Source organism: Chroicocephalus ridibundus, chromosome 5 (genome assembly GCF_963924245.1).
Source record: "Chroicocephalus ridibundus chromosome 5, bChrRid1.1, whole genome shotgun sequence".
Classification (NCBI taxonomy): domain Eukaryota; kingdom Metazoa; phylum Chordata; class Aves; order Charadriiformes; family Laridae; genus Chroicocephalus; species Chroicocephalus ridibundus.
Genome location: NC_086288.1, coordinates 18,756,552 through 18,772,318, shown reverse-complemented (window position 1 = coordinate 18,772,318; position 15,767 = coordinate 18,756,552). Strand labels below are relative to the sequence as shown.

General features: G+C 37.5%; 1 protein-coding gene across 1 annotated transcript in view; it reads right to left on the bottom strand.

Annotated features, from left to right (window-relative positions):
- Positions 1-15,767, bottom strand: part of ANKRD50 (ankyrin repeat domain containing 50) — a 42,948-nt gene that overhangs the window by 9,478 nt on the left and 17,703 nt on the right. The window contains exon 3 of the mRNA XM_063335965.1: positions 8,047-8,276. Within this exon, the coding sequence (XP_063192035.1) occupies positions 8,047-8,276 (230 nt within the window). The remainder of the gene's footprint in view (positions 1-8,046; positions 8,277-15,767) is intronic.

Here is a 15,767-nt window from a genome sequence, read left to right as displayed (position 1 = left end):
GTGCACTGAAAAATTACCAACTTTTTCAAGTAAGGACTGAGTTTTAGATAAACGCCCCGGTTCTTTGGTAGTTGACTCGCTGTATAAGGAAACAGGTTTTCTCACAGTTGTATGATCTCATTGTTTTTCCAACCTGCTTACTCTTTAGAGGAAAAAGGGAAATTATTTCATACATGCATACTGTGTACATCTCCTCCCTACGCATGTACATTCCCCACCGCCCAAAGCAACGAAGGTTATTCTTAGCAGCACGAGCAAAGAAGTCCCTAGGGCAAGCTCAGTGGCCAAAGGCTCTCAAGAATGAGGCGGAATGAAGATGTAGCTGTACAGACTACAGGGCTACCTCTGTCATTTAAAACGTTTGCTTTGGTAGTGCCAAGTTAAGCATTTGAGGAAGATCTACCGGTCTTTGATTAATGACACATTACATTGTTTGAACACTACTTTTCCGGAAGCTATGGGAAAACCGCAGAGGTCACAGACACAGCAACTTAAAACTACTGTGTTTTGGGCCAGAATTGTACCTCACTTCTCCAGGGACAGGCTGTAATTTCTTCCTCCAGTACAGCAGATTGCACACATTTCTTTACAGTCCGATCAGCTAGTCATAAAAACCCCCAACTTTGGTATTCAAAACAAAGCAGTTACTAACCTCCAAATTATATTTTAAGGAAAAGCAACTACAGAGCAATGCATTCAATGCAATTTTGGCCCCATCTCCATGGCGCAAATAATTTTAAGTGAGACTCTGAAGAATGTTACTTTCAGATCTGTATTTTTATTGTATTTAAACATTCTGTGGATCAAACTGCTCAGTCTGTGACATTGTTCTGACTGAAAAAAATTCAGGCTGATAACAGAGATGGTTTTTTTGTTCCCAAGTGTCTTCAGCAGAGGTTCTGAAAGTCACATTAAGCTCACTCTGTTAATTGTTTAGTCTACACAAGTATTGTACAAACACAACAGATTAGAACTAAGAGGCAAACTAAGGCAATGTTAACTAAAATGTTTCTGCTTCCCTTACTAATTATGGTAGCATTACAAATGTAACAGCACTAAACCAACACAATACCTAAACCATAACCATGCTTCTCCCAGAAGTAAGATCCCTGGATAGGATGCTTTTGCACCGTCACTTCTCAGGCTAAGACTACACTAATAAGATTGTCTAATTCAAGATTTTTGAATGGTAAGGCCAGGAGGCAGAAAACAATTATTTTGGGGGGATCCTTCTCCACTCCACAGAGGCTTTTTTTTTTTTTCTTTCTTGAAAGAAACACAGAACCATCTTTATCCACCATAATCTGGCACAACTTCAAGTAATGTACTAACATGACCTGCAGAATGGCATAATTCATTGATTTACTATGTATTTGATTAAAATATTGTATGTAACTTTGTAAAGCTCATAATTCATGTACATAAGCCGAGTAAGAAATGTCACTGAGTAAAGACTGCCAGTGCCCTGTGATTCTGCAGATCCCAAACTTACACTTCGAGCAGAAAGCTGTTCCTAGGTTACGATCCTTCAGAAGATGCATAAGTGAAAACAAAGGCATTAAAACCAGGGCGTTCAGAGTTGTACGCATATACAGAGCTGTAATCAGACACAAGCATCCCTTTGGTTATCTCACATGTGCAGGGAACAGCTACGTTTTGCTCAAATCAGAGCATTCACTCACCTTCCAGTTCTTTGAACCTCTCTGCTTCTCCTAGTCAGATTTGTACCTGTCGCTTGGATGAACAAGAATACGTACAGAGCTCTGCAAACTCCTCATCAATGTGTTCAGACATAAGTGACTGCTCGCATCTCACATTAATCCCATGCCCACATCCTTCCTTCCATCCTTCCTTCTGTATACATAAGTTATTTTCATTTTTAAATTACTCAAGTGTTTTTTCAGTTTTTACAGTAGTTGATTTCATTTCCCCCCAATGAGAATTCCCGATTGACTCAGATGACAGCAATCCTGAGATTTCAGCTAATGTTCAGTGTTGACTGACTAATGACGACACTTCACCTCCCTCAACTCCCAGCCTTCACGTGAAAATTTGCAGAGTGAGAACCGTTTAAGCACCTCAGTTCCTCTATGTGTGCTTCAACAGCAAAAGACTTGCTTATCTTGCAACATCATTTGAATACTAATTTTGATTTTGCTTCCCAAAATGAGTGGCAAAGTAAAAAAAAAACATTTTGGATGTCATAAAAAAAACCCCAAGCCCTCCAAAAAAAGTAAAAAAGGAAGGGTTTGTGTATTTGGGTCCCTGCCCCCATATTAAATGAGGCTGTATCATTACTTTGTTCCATATTTGGGTTAAAAATATTGCCCTACTCTGTACTTGTCTGAGACACAACAAATGCCTAAGCACTTCAGCCTGCCAAATAAATTTCAGAAGACTTCAGTGCACTGACTAGTCCAGAAATCAGTAATTTAAACAATTTGATTGGCTGTATGTTCATGGAAGCGAAAAATAGTTTATTTTGCAATATTTCTAAATGTTCCTTGTTAATGAGATCCTACATACAATATCTGAAGACAAGGCTGTATTTCAAGAAGCACACTGCACTCGTACAGATCTTCACACATCCCAGGGATGATACACTCTTTAAGGGCTGAGATTAACAAACTGCCATTGTAACAGACTTTTGAACAGAAATAGGCTGTCCATTTTAACCACTGCACCATGCCATACTATAACAAGCAAACAATTAAAAGAATGCCTTGCAGATAGAATTTTTTTTTTTAAATCAAATTCTTGTTGCTAGCTTGAAGGAGGAAAACAAAGCCATGGTTTTTTTGCCCAAACATCTGTCTAAATGAAGTCATTTTACATTTCCAAAGAAAGATCCTGCAAACTTGCTTTTCAACCCTACCAGCTACAATAAGTCACTTTCATGGACAAGAAGCACCAAAACATTAAGAGAAAGCTCATTTTGTTTCAGATGCATTCCCATGAACTACTTAGTGCAGTAGACAGAACTTGCAGTCCCACGACCCTGCTTTTTGCATTGTTAAAATTTTTCCTACAACACATCACTTTCAACCCAATGGGAGCTCCAATATGGATTTTCCTGACTTATTAAATTTCTGGCAGTTCTGTAAACAAATCAGTTCCAAATGTATTTCTTGGCAAGATCTAGGGTCATTCAAAGGAAAAAAAAAAAAAAAGGAAAAAAGTATCTTGGCTATATAAATCCTTTTACAGTATGTCAACCTTTTCAAACTTTAATAATAAAAAATAAGCTATTAACTAGCAGGTTCCAGTAAATACTCAAAAACACCCTTTTACTTTCATATCTTTAACTACATTTGCATAAGTAAATTACAAAAGTTTAAAATACATTTTAATATATCTCATTTAACTAATTGTTAACTTTAAAGTAATCTAAATGATTAAAAACATGGCAGTGTTTAGGCATTAATTTACAGTGCCGATCTAAGCATATATTAATGAAGTATTTCTACAGCCATTTATGCACACCTGCTCAAAAAGAATTAACGTACCCAGCAGAGTGAAATGCACCTGAAAATTCAAGCAGCACACTTGGCTTTTGGTGCATTTGCAGTATACTGTGCATTACAAATTTCATTGCATCTACCAGGTGCTAAGAGACACTGAGGTTGAAATCTGCTGCTCTCACTGGGCCGTGTCACTGCACAGAAGTTTTAGTTATATTTACAGGTAACAGTCCATTTAAAACAATTTAGTCTTCCCTCTTTAATTACAAAGCAAATATGTTCAAAATTCACCCACAACTTTTTATTAGGAAATATGAAATTCCCCAGTATCATGTTTTCAAAGCGGTAATCAGAAGAAAGTGGTAATGAGAAGAAAGGAAAGAGTCATTAAGAGCTCCCAGTTTATTTCCCGAGCCTGCTAAATATATTTTTTTTTCAAAAACCAAACCAAACCAAAACACAAATAAACTTTTTCAAAGCTTGAATATTATAGAAGTAAAGTTTACAACTACATAAATATATAAGAATTATCTTTTATAGTAAAAATACAACTCCCATAAAGACTTTAAAGTAACATGAAACCACCCAAATAAATTCCAACCTATAATGAAAACTTAAGAGGACAACTTAGATTTTCTATTTTTAAGTGATTTCTCCTGCACTGCTCTCAGGACATTTATCTTCTGGAATGACAGATAATGAGTAAAGGTTCAGTCCCAAAAGAGGCAACTGATTTGATTTGGGGATTCAGCAATATGACTACCTGAGTAGCTTCAATTACCAAACAGTATGAGTTTTCTGGATGGAGAGAAGCTGGGTTGTGATTTTTACTATCTTTCTCTAAAGTTTTCACATTTTTGCTTATTTTTTAATTTTAGGCAAGGCTACAAGAAAACCAACCCTCCACATCTATTCAGACCAGAACCAACAAATAGCAGAAATATGAGAAAGACATATGCTTCCAAGATTTCTCATCCAGAATAAGTTTGGATAAATATCAACTTTAAAAAATATCTGGCTGTCTGGAACTGAATGATAGATAAAAGGAAGAGTGAAAAATGTACAACAGATATGATTCTATGATGGTTTGCTTTTGCCTATGGATAAGTGGGTGAATGGAGCTTAACTGCCTCTGAGGATAAAGTGAACCCTTTCACATCCACTTGATTCTTTTTATTATAGTTTCCAGTATCTTTCCAGTATCTAACATTAACTTTATGGAAAATGCAGCTCCCTGAGATGTGACATCTGCATGGGTTGCACCACACTGGTGCAACTCATGCCTCACGCATGAGAAGGAATTCTTTGGATGAAGAATGTCAGTGTTTAATTGAGGGGTATAATCAAGCACCGTGTCACAGATACTTGATTTCTGTGTGCAGCAAAAAAGAAGAAATTAAGTAAATGCCTATTAAAAAAAGCCTCTTTAAACCGATAAATAAAGTATTTGTGCATACGTAGTTTTGTCTACTTACCTTTATGCTGTTAATGAGAAATTATCTGCTTTTCACTCAAACTGACCAAAATAAAATTGCCTGTTTTTAAAATACCTAAAGTTTTTCAATTAATATGATGGATCTTTAAAAAATGAATTTAGTTTTGTAAGAACAACTGCTATGCTTTCAAGATTTAGCCTCATTTTAGAAGAAGCATTTTTATTAGCTAATCAGCTGAAGCGTTAAAAGAATAAATAAATTATGTTCTGTGCCACTTTCAGGTTAGAGGGCTTTTTCAGTTATTTAGAAATACAAGGAAACTTTTTCTAACATTCTAATACAAAGATTGGAAAGACTGTGTATAATGTAACTGCTTAACTGTCCATACTTGTAGTCAAATGATAACAAACGATGTGGAAAAAAATGTGGATAATTATGGGTGCAAGACGGAGAATTGTTACATTTAGGAAAAAGCCTGTAAGAAAAAAAAAACAGGCATGATGTGGCAGTTGGTGACAGCACACATGCAAGAGAAGGCAGGAGGACATGTATTTTCTGTTCCTCTCCTTTTTCACTCAACTGGCTGGCTTTTGCTCACTGTGGAGGGTGACCGCAGACTCATGCAGGCATCATTTTACATTTGGTTCATATTTTTGAGGTTGTCTCTGCAGCCACAAGAGGCAAAATTTTTTTTTTTTTTTTTTTTAATTAATGAAAGCTGAGACTCTGAATAAGGCAAAAAATCTGTAGCACATTGTGCTACTACAGAATCTGGGAATACAGGAGGGCCCCGAACACCAGCTGCAGAAGATACAGGCACAACTATTCAACTTTCATAAGTCACCAAAAAAAGTGAAGAAACAAAGAGGACCAGAATAAATACCCCTCCTCCTTTTTTCATTCTTAAAGAGTGGCAGGGATGATGTATTCACCACTGGCAGCGGCAAGATGACATTGGATGAGAAAGACTGGACTCCCTCTTCCACGTCATCACTATTTTTGGCTAGGGAGATGTTTGCAGAACTGTCATCTGTACTGGATACCCAGAAAAGAGCACTGTCAGGACCAGGCCACTGCAGGAATCCTTTTCCCAGTCATTGATAACAAACAGGTTTAGCTCTCATTTCAGCAGGTATCTGGAGGAAATTTTCACTTCATGAAAATTTTAAGTGAAAACAGATACATACTGATTGTAAACAAATTAATATTGGTTAATATATATTTCATATCATACTCTAAAATCTTTAGCAGAAAAAAAAATAGACATGGGACACAGACATGGGACACATTTTCCTAAAATATTCCTAAAAGGATTCCAATCTATCTTACTAAGTTACAGTGAAACTGATTTTTTTTTTCCACATTGAAGAAACACATTTGAAGAAAATGTACAGTGATTATATTATCATTATGGCTGCAAACACTTATTTGCCAGGAAATGGGAAGTATTAGAAATACAGAACAACAGTCCCCCAGCGTGCAGTGCACATTATACACCATTTATTTCTTCAGTCATGAGTGCAAAAAATACTTGTCGTTGATCTTGAATTCTGCCTGCCCACCAATTAAATAGCTCTATAAATTGGCTCGGCTAAAAGTAAATGTTCAAATACCACAAAGGAGGAGAAGGGTTTGCCCCAGAAGTGTTAATGACATTCTATCCTTTTCAGGCTAGAACCAGAAAAGAAATGACCGTTATCTCAAGTTTAATTACACAAAGTTGCAATGTATCTGAAGTTAACGGAAGCTTCAGCTGTGCTTCTCACATTCTCACTATACCTTTCAGAAACTTGAATATTAGCTGTAAACAGGAAACTCATCCGGCAGTGTATTAAGCAGGTAACCACCACAGTGGCTCTAATGTCACATTTTCTTTCATAGTGGAACAAAACACAACTTCCTCCAAAGAGACCCTAAAATTTCTTCTCAATTTGTGTCCAATTACTTTGGGGATTCATTCTTTCTTTGCTGTACCTTTTCCACAGTGAAGATGGGATTATAATATCACAAGCCAACTTCCTTTATGCTATTCATCAAGTCATTCTCTGTGGAAATGAGAAATTAACTCATGCAAATTAAATTTATTTTAAAGGCATATCCATTAGTTCTGCTGATTTTTCCTGTCAGGAATTCCATCTGGAAACATACTTTAGAAGACAACAGCAATTTTTTAGGACTAGTCTGAAACATTATATGATTCAATGGAAACGAAATAAAACCGCTCTGAAGAAAGTTTTGTCTGTTTTTTTGGCAATGACAACGTACCTAATCAGCCAAGCTTTGACAAAAGTATTCCCATATGAATGTCCAAAGGAGCCCTGTGAAGCTACCCCAAAGTTTCCTTTAGTTCTCACATACTCCCAAATACCAATCTTCATGTCTGCTGCTGATTAATACAGTACTTCATTCCAAAATGCAATTATCCCATTGACCTTTTGCCACTGTGGAAACGAGCAAGCCTATGGGTCTATGTTCTGTAACCACATTTTTGTCCTAATTGTGTCCTTAATACACACAGGCTTTATACATAGGCCTGGAATCCAGTCTAGATATTGCCCTTTATTAAATTTCAGAGAACCTCCAGTAACAATGTCATTATAGTGAAGAAATGTTCTCATGACACAAGAAAGCCTGGATGAAGAAGCTGTAAAGAATTTTTTTACTGTGCAACCTTTGCCAAAAGCATACTCCAGGAATTCACATCTACATTGTTCCCCTCTCAAATTGCACCTTCAAGGATTATTGCCAGCTTTCTGAAAATAAGGGGAGAGATTTTAACGGGAGATGAAAAAAATAATCTTCTGAGGTTGTAAGGAATGGGTGTATGCAGTTGACATACTTACGTACTTAACATGTCACATACACTGTTTCAAAACTTTTTAAAACTAGTAAAGCGAGAGGCAAACTCAGAACAGCCATATTCTTTGCAGATGTATTGCAAAGACACAATTTACCTCTGAAATACTTGGCTGATTTAAGCTTTCTATAGTCCTCAGTAAAACTGGAATGTGTGTTTTTTAGAATTACCATTTTTGTGATTTTTTAGAACTAAGCATGTATCATCACTTTCAACCATCACCAAGGGTCTTATAAATACTACGACCTAGTTCCAGGCGCAGGTAACAGACACTTCTATGCTCTGTACTCACCTGTAAACATTTTTGTAACAGCTTTACTCTGCTTGCGGGCAGAACACAGAAGGAGCAGCCAGGGAGGGAAGAACTCAAAGTGGCCAGCTAAAAGCTCTGCTATTGTTCCAGATAAACTTGTAGAAGTCTGTTCACCCTCGGCAACGTTACAGCCCTCGTCAACCGAATCTACGAGCAGGAAGAGGCTCTGCTGAGGGGGCTTCATTCCCAAGAGAGGGAGCAGAATGCACCTGTAAGGAACATGAAACAAAATCAGTATTTTAAATACATTTAACAATACATTGACTATCATATAGTCGTTCAAGTTGAAGCTATAATCAACTTAAAATGCAAAGTTATTTTTAAAACAGTCTAAGGAATTTTTTTTAAATAGTTACCACAGAAAATACTGAGATAGACTGAACTAATAGAAATAGAGATAGTTCAAACAGTCAGTGAGGTAATTCTTGCTTAGGCAGTATTACTTTTTAATGAACTTATTTATAACAATACTTCAAAACAATGTAATGTTGTTCAAAGCTGATTAGAAGACTTGGGATAACGTTGCTTCACCAAGAAAGAAGCTATTTGGCCTAAAGTTTAAGAACTTCATTACTGTTGTTTCCGCCAAAGCTGTTATTACTGCTTATCAGAAACTAGTAGTGAGCAATAGTTGGTAGTGAAACAAAAGTTTAAATAAAAGACACATGAAATATCAACACTCAAAGAGTTTAAGTCTGAATGAATAACAGTTTTACAAAGAACAGAATTTCTGACATACCTTCACAAATGAAATGCAAATTAATTTAGTAGCTGACTGATTCATTTGGTAGTGACTTTGATGTATTAGTTTTTATTTATACTGAAGTTGCCAACTTCCTATTATGGGAAAAGGATTATCTGCGTCCTCAGGATGCTAGCATCTATACCAATGCATCTGATTGTGCAGTTAAAAATCTCAAATTTGCACGTATTGTTGCCAACCTTAATGGTACTCCTTAAAACTCCTTAAAAATATATTTAACTCTGCACTTACAGTGTCTTCAAATAGCTACTACGTAACTGCCATATATATATCCAGTATTTCCATGCTACGTTATGCTACACTACTGTTTTTTGGGAAACTACATAATGAGTTTCACTGAGTAAATGATCTTTAAATATATTTGGCAAGTAAACTTTGACTTTATAGAAGAAAGATTCAGAAAATGAAACGAGGCGAGAAAAATATGTATCTAACATGTTATTTGCACATGTCCAGAAGGCATGCATATCATTAAGTATTTTTTGTTTTACTCAAGACCATAATAATCTTTTTTCATTTTTTTACAGGACAAATTTGCTTTCAGAAGACTTTGGTCAACACGTTATTACCTATCAAGCATTCAAACTGGAATATAGGCAAATCCTGCCTGTTAATGGAAGAATGCAACCCACTTCAGAAATTATTTTTAAGCCCTGTTAGTGGAAGGTTTGTTATATTCTGGTTTTCTGACTGAGAAAAATGCAAAATGGAAAGAGAGTGGTGTACCTTTCATGTCTGACGGTAGTAATAGAATCTAGCACGGCAGACCAGGTGAGCTATTACACCTGGAGAAATTCTCCAAAAGTATAAAAAGGAAGTACAAAATACTTGTGTTTTGAAAGTATTCAGTATTAGATGGATTTTAAATCTCTAATATTGCCCCCCTCCCCCCCCGCCTTTTTTTTTTTTTTTTTTTTTTTTGAGATGCACAAGACTACTGAAAACTCTTTGGTACTTCCACAGCTAGTTACTCTTTCAGAAGATGCCTGAAGTACAACTAAAATCTCTGTTCACTAAGCTGGGAAGTTAAGCAGCTACCGATTTACAGAACAGGAAATTAAAGTAGCCATAAGGTTAAAATTACTTTCCTGAGTGATGCCAATCCCACAATGAAAGGAGGCAGTTGGAAATGACCACATTTTCCACTCCTTCCCCCACAAGAATGCTGCCTTGCCCCCTCAGCTATTTATGTCAAGGCATTTCCCCTGCAACATTTCTTTTTCTATCAAAACTAATTTTCTTTCCACATAGTTCTCTATATGAAATTACTTCTCCAGTATGAATACTACTATGAGAGATGAAGAAATGCTAATGGTATCAAATTAAAATCTCAACTTAAAATCTCTGTGACCCTAACAAAATGCCTACAAAATATCTGAGGAGCATCCAACAACGTTCTTGTGTCAGTGTTTACCTATTGGGAATACCCCCAAGAAAAGCTAATCATCATGTCTGGGAAAGAGTCCCAAATCATTCTGCTTAATTCCTGCAGTAAGTAGCAGTTGGCTGCAGTAGGTCAAATCAAGAGGTTCACCCTGCCTCCAAACAGGGGTAAAAGCAGATGTCTAAGGAATAATGTAAATACCGGGCAAGCACTAAACCATATTTTCCCAGAACTCTCAGGGACCACAGCAAGCAGCGCTTCCAGGGACTTTTTGAACCAGAGATTCAGCCTTTACATTTAACACCCCTTAACTGACTCCGCTTCCACAGGTCTATCCAAGTCTATGAACCCATTTAAGCCTCCGGCATCCACAACATCCCATGGAAGGTCTTCTGCAGCTTAGTTACACACTACGTGAAAAAAAATAACTTCCTTTTGTAGTTTAAAATCCAAAACATCCTGGTTTGGTTTGATTTGATGCCCTTTTGCTTCTGTGCTGGAACGGAAAATGAGCAATTATGCCATATGCACCTTCTCCATGCCATGGATAATCTTCTGACCTCTACCACAGCCTCTCTGAGACATTTCTTTCCAGACAGAAGAGCCCTAGCATATTGATGGTGCTTCATAAAAAGCTATTCCACAGATCTTTGTCTCCCTGTGCTCTGCCTTTTTCTACTTCACAATACTTGTGAAGTAGAAAATATTCACAAGTAGAATACTTGTGAATATACGCATGTATACACACATATACATGCATATAAGAAATAAGGCACAATGACTTCTCCCCGCTTACTTTTAATACTATTATTAATTAATAGTATTAAAGGTGTGTCATTGACAAGACATTGATAAATCTTTCTCTTAAAGCGTGCTTAGAAGCCACTTGATAAAATTCTGTTCCTCCTAGCCATTTTATGTTGCTTAAGTTCAGAGTACATGCCAAGTAACATAATAGTGAAACTTTTCAGAGACAGTAAGTGCTTTGCTAACTTGCCAGAAGTCACGTCATGTTTACCTCCATAATGTGACTTAGTAATTCCACTCCCCTAAAATTCCTTGCCTGCATAGGAAACTTACATAAATCAACATGAAATTAACAATGTCTTAAAGTACTTCCGTAAATGCTGATTCATCTACAGATTGTTGTAACAGATTGCTTAATTTGCAGAGTGCCTCTCAAAAGATTAGAAGTTGATTTTCTTTACCTTCTGAAGGGATAACAGCTTTATCTTTGTAACTTTTATATTCAATACAGATATAAAACCAGTTATCATTACAGAAAATTTCTGAAACAGAAATCGTGATTTAAAACAACTAAATTAATTACTCAGTAAAAATACAAAATCTCTAGAGAAAACAGCACAATTAGGTATTTTAAATTACGGAATTAATTTTAATGGCAATGTAATGTAATTACTTATTTATGCAGAGTAAAGATGTTTTACATGCTCTCTAGCAAATAAGAAGTTCTCAGAACAATGAACCATCCCACAGAATTCTTCAGGATTGCTACTGAGTTGACTGAACCCACACAAACATGATTTTCCACATATGGAAGGAATATATACAGACTATGCTGAAGTTCTGCTTATGATTATCCTTGAGATTTTTAGATTGGATCCACAAAAATACCAAGACACAACAGAACAAAGTAGAAAGATAGTGGTGTTGTCCAGAGTGACTGAAAAGAGTCACAGTGTAATACACATACTTGCTTAAAAAAAAAAAAAAAAGGCAAAACACATGTGCATGTGCCAAATAACAATTAATGAGTGGTTCTAGAAGTAAACGCAGTTATAAATCCTAGTTTCTTATGAATGTGTTCCTCATATTTGATTGTCTCTAGCGTATAAGAAATTCAGTTATGTCCCCACTTAAAATGTTCGATGCCTGTTACAGCATAAAAGTAGTTTATCCCTAAAAGGGCTCCCTCTTTTCTGTCCAGCTGCTAGCATTCACCACTGACAAACACCTAAAACTCCTAAGCAAGCCAGAAGAAGCAAGGAAAAAAGATGCCCCCCCACACACACTTTGTTAGAGTTCAAGTGCTGCTACTTTTAGCAAAACACAAAATACTTCAAATTTCATGACAGAAATGGCTGTTTTGAAAATCTGCTTTACTACTACTACAGCACTTACGTTTCTTTTTCTACACCCGTATGAAAATTCTTTAACAAACTGCCTTTTGAATCACCTACACGCCAAATGGTTATAGTTTAACACTTGCATTTCAGTTACAGCCAACGATGCCAAAAAGAATCATCCCAGAGGTCTGCATTGGGAATTTACAAACTCTGCTTTTTTCAAAGGAAGTTTGTAAAAAAGCAGACAATATCATTACCCCACACGTAGCTTTCTTTGCTTTCTCCTCCTGCTTTTTTGCAAAAGCTTCCACACCAGATTCCTTGAGGAAATTCACCAGCTATTTGTCATATTGCTAATCCCTGCATAATAAATTAGTCTCTTCCCTCTCTATTCCTTCCTTAATTACTGAGTAGTTAACTTTTCCTCCTCATTTTAAACTACCAGATGCCTCCAAACATTTTTACTCAGAGGAAACAATCTCTGTTAAGATACAGCTAGAGAACCAGCTGTGCACTCACCCTGCCCTCTCACAAGGTGGAATGCAAAACTGTTTTTGCACCCGCAGACCAAAACCATAGCGTTTTCACCACTGTTACGGAGTGAAGCGTACTGTTTTCTTTCAAGCTTTGCTGCTACCTTCACCAAGCCTGTGGTGAGCCTCCGAAATGGTGTAAATGCCATCAGAGCTCCGCCACAGCCTGACAGGCCTCAGCCTACAGAGCAGGCCCCCCTGCAGCCCCTCAGGCCCCGGAGCAGTCCCCCCCAACAGCCCAACAGGCCCCAGGCCTTGAAGCAGACCCCACGCCTTGAAGCAGACCCCAGGCCATGGTGAACGCTCTTTTGTACACCAGGCAACACTAAAGAACAGGTCAGGGATATACTTCTGCCCCCAAACTGCTTCAGGAGCTGGATTACCCCCAGCACGCAGGCCGTACATTTCAACTGCAGCTGATTTATGCCCAGACTTTGTACACGTTGTCCTCCTCTCCTGCTCTGCCTGCCTAAGTTTTCCTTGTGTATCAAGAGAATGGCACTGTGCTGCGCGCTCGTTCTGGTCTGGACCATCTGCAACGTTATCGCTCTGAACACAGCTGGATCCACAGTTTGGGTTGTGTTTTTTACTGTTGTATTTTGTCAGGTTGGAAAGAGCAACCTCTCTGGCTGTGCTGCAAGTTAAAAAACGCCACTATAGGACATGAGCACAAGAAAACAAGGCTAACATGCCAAACTGATTTTTAAAAACAGTGCTAATTGCTCCGAGTGATGTTTGTTGCTGTCAGGTAGGGTTGCCCTTACACTCTACTTCAGCTCATCTGTCTCCCCGACTGTTTGTGGGAGTTCTGAAATGTTAGGACACTGACTGTCTCCTGCTCGAGTTCCCCAGCACCTCCCTGCCTGAACACCTTCCTTCCTAAAGACTATTCGCATTTCAAAAAGGAGAGCAATATTCATTGTCAGTAAGACAGTTCATATGTGATATTGAAAAGTAAGTTAATATTAATGCCACTATTCTGAGTCACAAGAAATGGTGGTGCCAGTAGGCAATCACACAGAATAATATGCTGAAAAATGTATTTGTAATACCATGGATGAATAGGTTTGGCAATTACTAGCAACACAGTGTAGCTGATCAAACAATATCAGCAACTGAGGTTACATCAAGTTTTACCTGAATTTATTATTCTATTAGCAAAAATCTGCCAAGAGAACCTCAAAAAACATTCACTTTCCATGAGTGACAAGGCAGTGCTGTCCTCTGTGTGAGATCTGAATGCCTCTTAGAGTTTACAAGGGAATTGCTCATTTGCACATTTGATCTAAAGAATTATTGAAGATTAAGGTAATGAAGGAATATGCCTCTCTATATATATACGTTGGATGGATATCTTTATATATTTCTATATAAAGAGTCTAACAGTACCTAGCGTATAACAAAATAGACAACTCTTCAAATGCTATACTCAATCTTTGGAAAAGCAAACAAGCATCTTCCTTCTTATGCGTGTTTTACAACATGACACATCACAACAGTTTAACATGTAGTTTTTAAGACACTCATTTCCATTTATATTGTATCAGAAAATGAAGTATATAGAGAAATTGCAAACAATTGCAGAGAGCAATTGTCTCTCACACACAGAGACCTAGCAAAAATCCTAACCAGTGAGTGGAAACCTGATGCTGTCTCTGCCAGCTCTGAACCAGGTACGGCAGAAGCTCCATCTTCCCCAGCCCGCCGCCGAGGGACATGCAGGGAAGGAGAAGGCCCTCTAGGGCAGTTAGGAGCTGGAGATGCTGCAGGACAGCAAAAGGGGAAGGAATTCTGTGATACAGGCATTACAGAAGGGAGCCCCAGCCACTGCAAGATACCTAAAGACACAAATCTAATGCACAATAGGGTTTTCGCTACTTTCACTGCTCACGGAATAAACATAAAAGCTTTAAAATGTGTAAGAATAGAAAACAAAATGCAAAACTCCACATTTTTTTAATCATCTGTACTTAAAAGATTTTCACAAGTGACAGCAAATACCCCACCTCACTCCCCACTGCCTCATGAGCTTGCAGACACACCTTCATTTGTATATTACAATAAGACAGGGGTTGTTTAGCAGAGTATAATCTATTAAGGCTGTACCCCCTCCCAGTTTCCAATTTGCATTTAAAAGAATGAAGCCAGTGAAGATAATGCTGTTGAAGACTGTTAGAAGCTTCAGCAAAGACAGATGTATGCCACTAGCTGAATTTTCCTCTTTTGTTTTCCATACTGCATATGGGGCATAGGTCAAAATAAAAGAAGAAAAGGTAAATATCACTTCTAATAAAATTGACTGTTCCCGCTGCTCAGCTGGTGAAATATTAAGCTCTTTCCAAGACGACTTGCAGCAGCTGTATTCACACTGAAAGAAAAAAAAAGCATCTTTACAAATTACTTGCAGTACTGTTTGTAGATTAGTGAGTTTTACTTTGTCCTGTGACAAGGCATTTACGTCTTAGGGATGACTGACAGTAAACAGTTTATTTACCTGCCTCGTAATGCATTCTGGCTAATGATTAAAAGCTAAAGTATTATACAGCTGCTTTCTGTATAACATCACCCCAATTCTTGGCACTATGTACATGCCTAATACAGGCCTTTGCTTCTTAGTAATCGCCCAGCTGCTCATACTGGTTATAGCATCCTGAAAAACACACACACAGGACTCTTAACTAACAGTGGAAATATTTGAGAAATACAAGGGCTGCGAAGCACAGTGCACTTCTACACTTAAAAAGCTGCAAAATAAAACTTATGGCTAAGTATGGCGAAGTGAAGTTTGATGTGTGCACACCTGTGTACACACCAACAGATTTGATGGGGTTATTGAGGTACCCGTTCTGTCATTTTTCAACATGATAAAGTGTACTGTAAGTGATTATGACTTTCTGACGAAGTGCAATACTGGAATTATGCATATGCATGGA